At 37.9% G+C, this 15,177-nt stretch overlaps 1 protein-coding gene across 1 annotated transcript in view; it reads right to left on the bottom strand.

The window, feature by feature from the left end:
* Cntn3 (contactin 3 (plasmacytoma associated)) overlaps nt 1–15,177 on the bottom strand; it is a 221,423-nt gene that overhangs the window by 14,118 nt on the left and 192,128 nt on the right. Inside the window, exons 16-19 of the mRNA XM_013010411.1 lie at nt 14,742–14,812; nt 12,730–12,964; nt 10,519–10,634; nt 2,284–2,470 (exon numbers count right to left, since the gene is read on the bottom strand). Of these exons, the coding sequence (XP_012865865.1) occupies nt 2,284–2,470; nt 10,519–10,634; nt 12,730–12,964; nt 14,742–14,812 (609 nt within the window). The remainder of the gene's footprint in view (nt 1–2,283; nt 2,471–10,518; nt 10,635–12,729; nt 12,965–14,741; nt 14,813–15,177) is intronic.

Here is a 15,177-nt window from a genome sequence, read left to right as displayed (position 1 = left end):
GACTAAATTATAAAAGAGTTTTGCTTCTTTTTGAAATCTTATGCCGTTCATTGCATGTTATTATTGTATCCCTACAGTCCTATAATCAGTTGCTCCCTCACGTCTTCCCAATTCACTAAGCTCTTCACTGAGGCCGCCACGCTGTCTTGCTGTCTATTACAGCCGTGGTTCCTAGTGTATAGTAATTACATTGATTGTTGACTCAGAGTAAATGGACAACTTTCTTTGCTTTTTTGGGGCACCATTTCTGGGGCTTGAATTCTGGGCCTGAGCACTATCCTTGAGCTTCTTTTACCTCAGCGCTAGTATTCTATCACTTGAGCCACAGCTCTACTTCTGGCTTTTTTAGCACTTTATTGGAGGTAGGTGTCACAGACTTTCCTGCTCGAGCTGGCCTTGAACCAAGATCCTCAGATCTCTGCTTTCTGAGGAGCTTGGATTATGGCTGTGAGCCACCAGCATCGTGTTTGCATGTATGTGTGTGAATGCGCGTGCGCGCGCGCGTGTGTGTGTGTGAATGGAGCGTGTGCCTGTGAATGTGTGTGTGTATATGTGTGTATGTTTTGTAATTAAAATCTTCCACTAAGGCTATGCTTTGAATTTATAAATAATGATACATATTTAAGCTTTTATAACTCAAATTTACTCCTAGGAGATCAAATTACATTTAGGGAAAATTATAAATACAAAACATTTATGTGATTCCAAATCAATATACTCCATGATCTAACAGCAACTATATGCTGTGCATAACAGTTTGGATCAGACTTCCCATAATAATTAGGTAAAGATAATGTTAAATCCCTATACTACTAGGTTGCTTACAAATGGATGATTCTAAGGGATTAAAGTGTTTCGCTGCTCAACTATTGCTTGGCAAAGCTCATTGTACTAACAAATTATTAGCCACACTTTTTTTCTGTATTTAATGCAGAGATAAACACAAAATTCCCAAATAATTAGCACCGGCTAACATCTCAAGCAGTAGGCTTTTACCTATGTTTTAAACTATCAATAATAGCAAAGTCCCATCAGATTCTGTTTTCTAATATTGGAGTTCATTGCACTTTCAGCCACTAATCATAGGCTTTCACATAAATTTGGACATGATACACGCATGCATAAATGCATTAATGTGATTAAAAATCGAGCATAGGGGCTGGGAAGGTGGCTCAGCCATAGAGTGCTTGCCTTGCATGCATGAGACCATGTGTTCAATTCCGCACCACATAAACAGAAAACGCTGGAGGTAGTGCTGTGGCTCAAGTGGTACAGTGCTAGCCTTGAGCTGAAAAGCTGAGGGACAGTGCCCAGGCCCAGAGTTCAGGCCTCACGACCAACCAAAAAAAAAAAAAATCAAGCATAATGGTAGTCTATTCCTACACAAAGTTAATCAAGATATTTACTGAAGTAAATTTTGAAAATGATTGAAGAAAATAATCATCAGCAACCTTGAATGTCAATGTGCTAAAGTTACCTAATCTCTTCATGCCTCATTTCCCCCTCACTTTTGCAATGGAAACTGGGAGGGAATGAGCACAGAGTACTTGTGACATGAAATACTGTGAATTACCATTAGCTATGAAGAAAACAATGACAAAACTCAAAGGCTTACATTGTTGGAACGCAGCATTACAATACAGTAACTATGTATATCCATGTATATCCATGCTATCAATTAAACTAAAATATTTTCAGGGCACTCATACCTATCACTGATTATTTTGTACGCTCACTAACTTCTCCTTATAGCTGATGGATTTACTTGCCAACTATAGATATAATAAATACTCAAGAGACTTTGTAGGTAACATTGACTTCTCAAGTTCATATTTTAAAGTATCATTATATTCATGTGGACAATAGCTTTTGATAATCAACTTTTAATGTATTGCTATCTTTTGAATAGTGTGAGAAGAGAAAGAAAACAGAAAAAAACACTCTATATTTTTTGGTATTAACGTTCACTTATTGATGCTTATCAATAACCTCCAAACTTTGGGGAACTAATAATAGATGAAATGAAACCCATGAAATTAAGTTATTCACAGTTTGAAAAAAGACTACATGTTGAGATTTTTTTCAAAGGAGTCATTCATCTTCGCATGGAAGGCTCTACTTAAGACAAAAGATTTAGGGCAATCCTAGAGATTGATACATAGGGCTCTAGGTTTAAGTGTGGTGCTACGTTTGTATCATTCCATGCAACTGATGAGTTTAGTTGTCCATTTAAAATATAGGCCTTTTTTCTTCAACATTCAAAACAACGGGAAATGTACATACGAGTTTTCTTGGTGGTTGCATTAACTGTGTCACTGAAGGGGCCGGCCCCGGCACTGTTGTAAGCCCGGACAGCTGTGTAGTATGCCAGATTGCTCTTCAGGCCCCTGAGCCTGGCTGATGTCTCGTTTCCTGTCACTTTTATCTTGCTGGATGATTCTTCTTCTCCTCCATGATTCCAATACTGCACCTAGTAGACAGCAGACATAAAACATTCAAGGGACAAACGAAATACTACCTTTGCCCCACATCAGTGGTTTCATTAAAATGGGTACTGTACTTTGTTTTCTTCTCTGTTGGAGAAATATTTCTAGAGATTAGACTCTGTGTCTTGGCAATGAATATACAAAAATGGGACTGGAATCAAAATAGATAATGAAATTAAATGAAGCAGACCTATTCAGAGTGTTGAGTACAACCAGTGCATGTGCTTGGAAAAAGGAAGGGGAAATGTATATATTTAACTGAGAAACATGTTCCCCTTTCTCAATCCTTGACCAGCCCAACCCAAGCTCGTGGTCAGAATGCTAGCAGCCATGCATGAACTCTGTCCCTCCCTTCTCAGAAGAAAACAAACTGTTAAAAATCATCAGTAAGTTACTTGCCATTGATTTGTCCATCAGTGATAGCCAAATGCTAAGACATCAATTTGTGTATACAATGTTGTAGTAGACAATTGGAAGCCAGTTAAAACAGTTGATTTTAATAGAAACGCATATCACAGTATTTCACATATATTTCATTATTCCTTACTGCACAAAAATCTTAGATTTATTATAAAGGACTATGCACAAATGGTTTAACACACAAATGCAAGAGAGACTATACAGGGGAAAAAGAGCAACAAAGGTTGAGTGTACCTGCAATCCTACCTATGGCACGAAGAATAATTAGGAGGACTGTGGTCCAGGGAAAAAGTGAGACTGTATCTCAAAAACAACTAGAGCAAGAAAGAGTTGGGGATATGGTTTGGGGATGGCTCAAGTGATAGAGTATGTGCCTAGCAAACACAAAGACCTGAGTTCAAATCTTAGTACCACCAAAATGATGATAATGATGACAATGATGATGATGATGATGATGATGATGATGATACAGTGCATACTTGGCTCTGAATGGAGAAAGCAGAGTTGATACTTAAAACTTTTGTTTTTTTTAAGAAAGCAAAACTAATCTTCACTTGAAATGCTCCATCCCTTCCCTCCCACCTACTTATTTAAGCATTTTGTTTTTTCCCTTCCCCTCCCTCAATTAGAGAAGTGTATATACAAGATTCAGGGCACCAACATCAAATACAGTGAAAACAGGGGTTATATCACGGGGGAGGAACATACAAAGCAACAAAAAAATCACATGGCATATATAAATACGTTAGAAACAATAGCAAGCAAGAAAAAGATATTTGTGTCCCTACCTTGGGGTTCATTTCGCTTAACATTATCCTTATATGGTCATATGTACATAGCTTTTGGCCTTTTCTGCTCATCCTACACATGTACTAGTTATTGCAAATAAGGGAAACCATGGGATCTATGTTCCTTTGGGCCTGGCTTACTTCACTTATGGTAGGGGGAAAACAAAGGAGGAGGCAACAATGTTCAACAGTAAATGTGCTTATTATCTTGCTCATGTAACTGTAACCCTTCTCTACAGAATTTTTACAATAAAAAAAATACCAAAAAAGAAATGCTCCAGATATAGAGCTGGCTCAATGTTTAATGACATGGTGTGTATCAGTCAATCAGAATGATGTTCTTATGGTCTGCATAAGATAACTACCTTCAGTTCTTGGAGCAAAACCCATAAGACATTACTGCTGCTTTTTAAAATGGGCAACTATAAAATTGTCTCTTGAAAACTAACAGTGCAATGTAAATCTTGAGTTTTAAAATAATGGTTCCAAATCAGCTAAGCAAATATTGTATTGGATCAGTATTTTTCATATATATATCTATATATGAAAAAAAATATATGTAGAATTATAACCCCCTGAAGTTCATATGGAACTCTGCTTTGTATCATAGAAGTAGCCATCTCTGGGAAAGGAATTATTGGTTTTTATAAGAATCTCAAAAGGAGAATGTAGACTGGAGGAAATCATGGCTTTCTTTATAACGCCCGAGATGAAGTCTCTGTTAAAAGATGCTAATAGCCTGTATACATCCTATACTCACCAAGTTAATGTGTTGTTATGTTTAGATGACTCTAAAATGATAGGATATTTTGCTTGCCTACAGATCACTGTTTAGTTATTTACTAAGAATGACACATAATCAATAAACAATAAAGCATTATAGACAGCCTGAAGACTTGCATCCTAGAATATAGCCTAGGTTGGAGAAAAATATATATGAATCTGAGCTATGGTAATCTTCATTTATCAATAGAGAAGATAGCAGAGTGAAGGAAGGGCTAGGTCAATTCTACCCAGATCATCCTGATTTGGTCTCTTGCTAGTTTTCAATCCATTCTTTTTCTCATACATGAAATTACTTCAATAAAAGTTGCCAAAGAAAACTGTTCTTTAGGGGACTGATTTAAAGAAGAAACAAAAATAATTCATAATCAGCATGTGGAATCTCTTTTAGAAATCCATTTATAGAAAGTACTTGAAAACTCTTGATAGTATATTTTAAAGAACATTAACCAAACTCCTTCTATCAGAAAAAGATTAATTCTTAGACTTTAGTTGCTGATAAGCATCAGAAATATGTAGATTTAGATAAAATATGCTGAACATATTAGAAGAAAACCTATCATAAAAATCTTCCTAAACAGCTTTACTTAAAAGTTGAATAAATATACAGACAACTAAAACATAAAAAAATGCATTGTAATAGTGCCAATTTCCTTTACCTGGTCCACTCTATTCTATAAGATTTTGCTTAACAATGTTTATATAAGGTAGATTATAGGGTAAAAAGAAGAAAAATAAGTACTCTTTTTTTTCTTAAATAGTAAAAGTACTTCAACTGAGAGAGTAGAGTATCTTTATGCTAATTTGTGTTTTATAGGCACATAATCATACAGGCGCAGAGGAAAAAAAGCATCTATGGCTGAAGGAATAAACTTTGGAAATGTAATTGTGCAGAAGAGTTAATATAAAGTTGCCAGAATGTGAAGGTGACATCCACAAATGACATGGATAGAAATAATACAAAGCACACAAAGAGCTCCAATAACAAGAAAGACAGAGGACTTGACCAGTGGGAGACTAGCTACAATTCATTGCTATAAAATAGAGTTAGAAGTTATTATATTTGAAATTTCAAAAGTTTACTTTGAAATGGGACTGAATCCAATATACAAGAATAGGAGATAAGACCAGGCAGATCTGAGAAATAACAACCAGTCTTAGACTTGAAATAATTATTTAAAACAATAAAAATCACTGCTAAGAATTAAGCTGAAGACTAATGATGGAAAGTCAAATTAATTAGGCCAGAACACACAACAGAGAAAGGAAATATCAGACGTTATGAGAGCAAAGTTAAATGACACTGAAAATAAAAAGCTTCAACTAGAGTGCTTGCAGAACAACACTGAAAAGGAAAATGGAGGATAATCTTGCAGAACTAAAGAAACACAGACACTAGTGTGTAATAAACCTACTCTGAGTTAGTGCTGGAAAAATTAAAATGTTAAAACCACTTCAAAGCAGGGGTGGGGGTGGGGGGCTTAAAACAGAATTGTAGAGTCTTGTACCAGTGGCTCACAAATATAATCCTAGCTACTCGGTCAGCTGAGAACTGGAGGACTGTGTTTGAGCCACAGCAGAAAAGCCTGTAAGATTCCATTTCTTCTTAAGCAATAAAAACCAGGGCTGGAAGCATGGTTCAAGTGGTAGAGCACAAGTCTAGTAAATAAAAAGGCCCTGGGTTAAAACTCCAGTATTGTATCATGCATAGTGGATATCTGAGAGAGCCAATAAGCCACTGTGCCTGAGTTTTCTAGGGTAAATGTGATCTGGGCAGGGAAGTGTCTGAATTTCTAGGCACAAGAAACAGGGGGAGACAGGATGTTAAGGGGTGGAGGAAGACGCCTAACTCTGCAGCCAGAGCTAAACAACGAATACTATACATACAGTAGCATTTCCCCCCTTTTGAAGAGGTTTCACTTTCTGCTGCATCAGTCAGTGGCTCTTAGGTGACTCTGGTAATTGATCATGGTTAAGCAGAATAAGTACAGAATAGTAAGATGCATTTTGGGAGGAGACCATATTCACGTGAATTTTCTCAGCACACTGTCCAAATTGTTCTATTAGTTATTGTTCTTAATTGCTTTCTGTGCCTTATTTGTAAAATAAACTTTACTACCCATGAAATATCCAACAGATGAGGGGGAAGCTCTAAACATTTGATATTATTGGATCATGCAATGACTTGAATAAACCCAGTCAAAAACTACCACGCTCTTCATCCCAGAGGGTCACCGAGCTAGGTGTGTAATTCCTATCATTCTATGCATCTATCAAACACTGGTTCTTCAATTTCCTGATGAGATAATGCAATTTTTTTCTGAATCATGAAATTATTTCACAAGTCAATATATTTTATCTGGGTAAGTGAGCAAAAACAAACTTGGAGAAGGCCAAGATTAAGAATGTTATCACTTTTTCTGCAAGTAATTTTCTTATTTTAAAAATGAATGGTCCTGGTATGAAGAGCCCTAAATATTGCTGAAACAGAGATTTCACTTAATTTAAATGTAATATGCAGTTTATAAAAACACTATATTGAATACTGTTAACTTTCTTTAGCTGTTAAAGGATGAATATCAAATCCAAAATACTCTCTTAATAGACAAAAAAGGTTATAGGCATACATACATGTTTTCAGAGAGGTGAGTATTTATTAGCTTTTAGACTGGACATAATAAAATAAAAGATGACATGCAAAAAACAATCAGGGAAGGTATTTTAGAAAGATAAGCCCAGAACTGTCCTCTATCCTTGGTTACTGCTCTCAGCTCTGAGAACTGCCTGAATGAATCTGATTCATTCACTTTTGACCCCTTGTTGGGGTTACGCAATAGGAGGCAGTCATGGGAAGATGGAGTATAGTAGAACTGGGATGTTTCTTCCTCTACATCTCTCAATGCTGAAATGTGGGTTAATAGGATTAGCTAAGTAAAAATAACACTTCCAGGGTTATCCCTACACCACAGGGTTATCTCTACTGCCAAGGCTGTACAGTGTAGTCTCCTTGGTCCACCCATGTGAAGTCTCATTGAAATGTCTCTCTCCAGTACAAACAGCCCTTCTACACACTCCAAAGCTCTGTATTTCAGTCATGTGGATGCATTTTTGCATATGCAGCTATATCTCAATGGGTACATCCAGTTTTCCTTATGTCTATTTAACTCCTGCTAGAGTGAATTCTTTGCTGCATAGCTGGGAGTAAGACAAAAGGCATGTGTGGAATTTTCATATAATAAAAATGTATTCAAATATTTGACATCTTGTATTCATTCTAGTGAAAATATTAGGAAGGAAACACATTCTGTACAGCTGTTTGGAACAGGAGGCACCCAGGAATTCCAGTGAAGACTCTATGTTCTGTTCCTTGGTTATGTTCCTCTGCCAAACTTACAGAAAAACTCATTAGGTTCTTCTCAAATATGCTACTCTGTGTTTTTGTTTTTTATAAGAGCTGGCTTTTTCCAATCACTTCCCATAGTCTTTTCTCCAATGTTTATTCTTTCTTCCTTTATATTTTTGTTATTAACATAGATTAACTGAACATATGTATGGGTGATATTTCAATGCCTGTATATATCACCTACTGATCAAATGACCTAATGAGCAATCAGCATTCCATTCCCTTATCATTTCTTTTTGTTGGTAGCCCTTGGACTTCTCTCTTCTTCTTCAATAAGATCATACAATAGAAATCCATGAAATTACAGCTGATTTTTTTAAGACACAAAATGACTTTAAAGAAATTGGCAGTGTATATAGTATTCAAGGACTGTGTCGCTTTCCTCAGGCCCCATTGTCCATGGGCTTAAAGGCTTTTTGTTCCTCTTTATCATGTCTGCTTCTCTTATTTCTACCCAAAAGGGCACCAGAATAGATCTGAGGCTGAGGAGAACAGCTTAGCAGATGAAATAAATTGGAGCCCAGGGAAATGAGCTTCTCAACTACTGCTTGGTCAAATCAGAAAGAAAATTAGTCTAGATGCTAATGATGATATGTGCTCAGCATGCCACATGTACCTGATCAACCTTCACCGAGATGAGGGAAAGGCAGAAGCTATTAATGATTTTAAAGCCGATTTGGGGGAACTGCAACCCGAAAATTTAGCCACATGACTGATAATTAAATACTCTGCTAAGCCATTTATTTTTCTAGGTTAATTTTTAAATCATTTGCTGAAACTAAGAAAAGACATTATTTTTTTTATCTTGGTGGAATTACACAAATTACTTTTTAAGCTTTTCCCAATTAGTCGATCTTTCTCTTAGCTTGTTTTCTCTGTCATACATATTGAGCATTGGGAGAAGACATTTTTAATCACTGTTTCTCTTCAATACATTTGGACATCCTGTTCACTACTTTCTACATCTATAGGAAAGATGCACTGCATTTCAATCTGTAGAATAACATTAAGAAAAATCCCTTTCATTTTATTCTCCATACCCCAACAGAGAGAGGCACTTCACACACTGGGATTGTGTTGTTTTTACTCTTTTGTCTTAATTTTTTTTCCTTCCAGTGAAATCTTACCCCAATGCCCAATATACAAAACAGACAAAGTGGAAGCTGCAAGTCTCTTTGGGCTACTTTAACAAAGGCTGCTTTATCTCATTTAATTCTCAAGTGAGGCTGTGAGTTACTGTTACCCTTGTTTTAACTGAGCCTTGGAGAGCTTTAGTAGATTGCTCAAGGACATACAGCTCTGAGACAGCAAAGCGAGAACCTCATGGATTTGATCCACACTTAGGTTCATGGATGCATTCCACATATACCATATTCTGCTCTGGGCACCTGGGGAATATCATTGAAAAAAGGAGACAAGGGTTTCTGTCTCTTGTCAGTCTTATCCTAGGGGATATGAATGTTGGGTCCTCTAGATCTAAACTGAGGGGAACTAAACTAGACCCTGCAATGGCTCCTACAGGGTTCTGAAGTTTTCTCTTTTTTAGTCAAACACTGTTTACTGACATGACTAACAGTAGCAAAATTCTACTTCCAAACAGACTATTATTAGTTGAATGACTCCTTATTTGCTTAAGTTGATATACTCATAAATGCTACATGCCCCATGTTTTCTAACACCTAACAGCCACTGTGAACTCTTGTATGAGACTTGCCAGCCCACAAGTAAACTAATTACTTTGTTCATTTATTTTTCTTAACTATTTCACAAGGTTGAATCAGGTCACAAATTAGATCCTGCCATATGGCTCAAAAAGGGTAAAGGTGTTTACACTGTATGGGTATTTTTCAATTATCTTTGAAATAGTTGTACAAAGGACTTTCAATTAATTAAATAGCACATTGAAGCCTATATCCCACTCAGTTAAAGGGACAAAGAAACCTCAGGCACTTCTAAGACTACTTCTTCATAATCTTGACTTATATTTGATTTGATGTCTTCATTTCTAACAGTTTCGGGCAATTCCTAGTGAATGTATAGACAATGTTTGGTGTAGGAAAAGCAGTTCATCATTTCTATGGTCTTGTCATCAGCCTGAGCATGGCTTGTAGCAGACAGGGGCTCCAGGAAATATTGTAAACCCCAGTACTTCATTTCTTCCAGGTCATCTACATTATTTTTTCTTCTGTTCCTTCCTCAGTAACATTTCTCCCTTTTACCTCTCTCTTTGCTGAGACAAATACACCTGGGAAGGGAAGTAAGTTGTAGGCAACTTTTCGAAGAGTCTTTTTACAAGCTCCCTTAAAAGCTTAGAATGGAGTATCTGCTTCAGAATATTTACCAGGGAGACATGAATAAGTTGATACTGGTCCTGGCCCTTTCCTAGCACTCCTTTATGATTTTTGGCTGACAGAAGGTGAGCAGCTTTCCTCCATCATGACCTTCCTTCATGATGCTTCTGTCCTGCCGCAGGCAAGTCACGGAGCCAACCGATCATGGACAGATAACCGTTAAAACCACAAGCCAAAATATGCATCTCTTCCTACTGAAATTGTGCATATCAGGCATGAAAAGACTTCACACAATTGGTAACACACACACACACACACACACACATGTAAATTCCAAAAGAAATTACCTCATAGCCAAGTAAATGTCCATTGCTCAACTTCCAGGGAATGGCATTCCAAGACACTTCAATTTCTGAGGAAGACAGGCTCTGGGCAAATACCTGAGATGGGGCTACTGTAGGCTCTGATTAGAAACAAATCAACATACAGTGATAATTTTTGGTTATTAAGCAAAAAATACACTTTTTAAAGTGCATTTTAAAAAAATGTATTTTTTAACATGTAAGTAAAATTCATAGTTTCTCCATAAAAATAATCAAACACATGCACTAATGGCTTGAAAGGTAGACTGGGAAGACAAGGCATCACAGCCATAAAGTCTTCCTTCTTTAGTAGTCATGGCAACCTGCTCTCCCTCCATTGTACTTGTTTTCTTGACATCTTCCCTTCCTTCCCTTTGTTTTCTCCCTCCTAACTTTACTACCCATGCCTCCACCCAAGCTAAATACTTGGACATACCTAGGCTCACAAAAGTAGCTTATCATTTTCTTTATGACCAATGTAAAGTTCATGTACTCATAGCACTCAAGCATGTAAGGGACAAATTTAAATTCCATGGATGGCAGCCTCTTTTGAAGGAGATGGAGAAGGAATGCATTCCCATGTTGTTACACTTAAACACATCCCCTCAGTGATAAATACTCTTGGGATTTCATAGGGCTCAAGGTGACCCTTCCCTCCAAGGGCACAGTTCTGAGCAGGAATCTTTCCTTTCTTATTGTCTATTTCTGGGTTAACTAAGCTTGCGTCCAAAAGCCATGGCTCACTGATTCTGATATCGTCTCTGAGTTTAAAGATGAGGCTAGCAAATTTTCTCTACTGAGACTCTGAATCTTGGTTTGAGAGATGAAAAGTATTTGTGGCCAATCAATCCAGTACGGGCATTACAGAGAAGCTGATCATTGTCTGGATACCCAGAGCTTCTCTGATTAGCGTTCCTCATGAGGTTTGCTTTTTAAAACTTTCTTTTCTTCACTGAGGTACCTTAACATATTTTCAGTAGGTTGGCCCTTTTTTTCTTAGGCAAGCTGAATTTACTTCTGAGGTTTGAAAAGACTTTTGACTAACTCATTAGTGGAAGCAAGCATGGTAACAGGAGGGAAAGTGAGGGACAAAAAGAATGGGTTAAAAGAATGTAGCTGTCCCTTCCTTCTTGCTGCCAGCCTTGGGGTCCTGTATGTACTGGTAGAAAATGCCTAAAATCCTAATTATCTGCCATTAACTCACAAACCCAGGTTCCTTACCTGGTCTTTCAATTCCTAATAGTTTCTGGAAATGAGTCTTTGCTAAGCATATATAGCTTTTCTGTTTACAGAGATTTGTACAGTAACTATTCTTATCCATCTCAGAAAGTAATAAATTAGGGGTAAGGTGCTACAAAAAACTACCCTACTCATTATATTTGAGGAATGACGAAAGTGTTAACTTTTTCCAATTTATTTCCATGCCTGAACAATGGACATGGGATGCCATATTGGTTAAAAGACAGTTTCTACCACTTATTAAGAAACACAAGTCATCTTTCCATTATTTTTTTGTTTTCATTTTCTTATTTGCACATGGGGAATAATGATCTACAATAATACCTATGATATGCATTTGAAAATTCAAATTCCTTTAATGACTGCCCAAAGGTAAACATTCAATACATTAGCTCCTGTCATTTCTATTTTGTAGAACTATAGGAGAGAGCCTATTATTTATCTAGTGATTGTAAGTCCATAACATGGCAGTTTTGTATGATTACCCCCAAGTTTGTTATTATTTTATAAAGAGGTCTTAAGAGAGAACATGGATGCCAATATCAGGAGCAGGTGTAAAAGAAAGCAGAGGACTGGAATGGCTTACAGAATAAAGTGTATGTATACATCAACCTGTAGTAACACATTCTTCAATGCTTCATGCTCCACATCTCTGAATATCACATTCTTGGGCCTACTCTCATCCTAATGTCCTTTACTGAGCTTACCAGAACTACTATAAAGGCCCAGCCTAGGGCAGTTCCAAGGAGCATGGTGGAAAGATGATGGGAGACAGTGCTCCCTACTGCTGGAATCCAGCCACTTACAAGTGTTCCTCATGACCTCCAGTGAGACTCTTTCAGCTCTGATGATTGTTCTTTTGAAAAACCTATCTGAAGTCACAAAGAACCTCCAAGGCATTGTTTCAAGCACAACTGGGGAAGTGGGGACTCACACTCATCAAATTGTGCTCCGTACCTTCTTCCGCAGAAAACACTGTCATTACAGGGCTAAAAGGTCCTTCACCTTCGTTATTATAAACACCCACTTTCACTTCATATGGCGAAAACGGTATGATGCTTTCATTCCTAAAGACATATCTTGGGGTATCAGGGGATGTCACCACTGTCTGGATCCAATTGGTAACCCCAAGGGGGCGGAAAGCAACGACATAGCCAAAACCTTCACCATTCTGGAGTTCTTCAGGGACTGGCTATGAAAGAAAGACAGGATAAATCACCCTTACACTTAATAGCAAGGCAAAAATGAATAGAGTCATCTGGTAATAATCTACATTGTGCTAAGTATAAGTAGTTGTTTTGTAAAAAAGGAGAAAGAAAAATGGGCCAGGGTTATAGCTTTACGGATTGAGTACTTATTTGCCTAGCATGTATGAAACACTTCAAAAAAAGTGTAGAGAAGGAAAATGAAAAAGAAGAAGAAGAGGAGGAAAAGAAGGAAGAGGAGGCTGAGGAGGAGGAGGAGAAAGATGAGGTAGAAACTACCAGTGGGACACTGAAGTCAGCTTCTCTTAAACAGGAAGGTATCAGTCACGCACCCGTCATCCAGATCCATTTTCTCTGATTAGTCATACATCTAACGCATCTTATGGCCCAAGTTAGGATTTCTAAATAGATAAACTTTCAAGAGAACATATTTAATATCTTAAGTCAAATAAAAGTGGTCAAGTCTCTAATGACTTTCTGGAGAGAAATTACAACCTGATAAGATGTCAAAATTCAAAGATGTAAAGGAAACAAGGAGAGTAAGATACAAAGTTGTATGTGGTCCTGGGAGAACTTCCATCATGAGATCATGACTTTATTTATCAACATCTTCAAGTGATGCAGATTGATTTTTAATATACCTATCTTTTAACTTCAAACACATTAGGCTGAAGGCATGACTTAAGTAGTAAAGTGCATGCCTAGAAAATATGAAATTGAGTTCAAATTCCAGAAAAGCTCGCCCTCCACCATAAAACCCTAAGACTTTAAGCATAATGATTGTATTTTCCTAAACTGTAGCATAAAGCAAAGGCCAAAGACCAGAACAGAAACAGAGATTCAAATCTTCTGGACTGTGGCACTTTCACCCATGGAATAAACACCTTCAGACAAACTCTGAAGTCACAGAAAACAGCCACTAGTTGACTCTGTTGCTATGTTAGCCAGCCAGGAGAATCTAAGCACCTTATTATCCCTGTGTCTTAGGAATAGAATGAGGAAAATACAAATGGTTGGAAGAGTGAGTATTCAAAAATATGAACAATGCCCACTGCAGCCAAAGCAGCAGCAACACCACCAGCATCATGGGCATACATACTGCAGCCACTAATAATACTACCAAAACCAAGATTATAACTACAAGTACCAGTGCTACAGGCACTGGCCCAACCAACATCGCCATCAGCAGCATTTTTGGAATCACTAGAACTAGCAGCACCTATTTTGCCAGCCATATGACCAACAGCTGTACCACAACACCAGCAGCAATGACACCACGAAAACTGGTACCAATATCGCAGGCACCACCAGCCCATTCCACACCACCCACCAGTACTACCACTAATACCTAGGCCACCAGCACCATTGTTAGTGCCAGTGCCAGTACTGACAGTACCACCACTATCAGCAACAGCACCAGAGCCTGTACCACCCAAACCACCATAACCAGGATCAGTGCCAACAGTGTTACCAGTGACACTGTGAAGGCCACCACTACCAGCATCGTTTGAATGATCAATACCGCCAGTGCCAACAGTAACATGAGATACCAGTTCCACCAGTACCAGCAGAGCCCACCAGCATTCACTGCCACCACTAGTACCAGTGTTGCCACCAGCATAACCAGTATGACTAGTAATACACCATTACCACCACTAGTACCTCTAGTACCATCACCAGTAACAGCACCATTACCACCCAGAAGGCTCTGAGCACTGAAACAGGAGTAATACCCCATGAGGAAGATGCTGCCCAGACACTTACATCCCAGGTTATCACTAGTTCTGACCGGCTGCCACCTCCTCCGCTGACTTCAGAAGGAGGCACTTCTGGAACTGTGGGGGTCAGAGAGATAGACATGAAACTTTATTTGTATATAGCATCAAAAAGAAGACTCAACTTTTCAAAATCTGAAAGTTTTGTGTTCACATACATATATGGATAATTATACATGTGCACATTATGTTGATATATCCATAGGTCTATACACCCAAATATTTAGATATAGACCACTGGTAAGATGATCAAGCTAATTTCTATTTGCATGAAACTGTCAGTGATTTGGGGGAGGTCATCACACAATTTTCTTTTTTTTGTTGTTATTGGGTTTTTTTTGGGTCCGGTCGTGGGGCCTGAACTCTGGGCCTGGGCGCTGTCCCTCAGCTCTTCAGCTCAAGGCTAGCGCTCTACCACTTGAGCC

Source organism: Dipodomys ordii, unplaced genomic scaffold, assembly GCF_000151885.1.
Source record: "Dipodomys ordii isolate 6190 unplaced genomic scaffold, Dord_2.0 Scaffold12, whole genome shotgun sequence".
In the NCBI taxonomy this organism is placed as follows: Eukaryota; Metazoa; Chordata; class Mammalia; order Rodentia; family Heteromyidae; genus Dipodomys; species Dipodomys ordii.
Note: the sequence above shows the minus strand (reverse complement) of the source record. Positions and strands in the feature narration are given on the sequence as shown.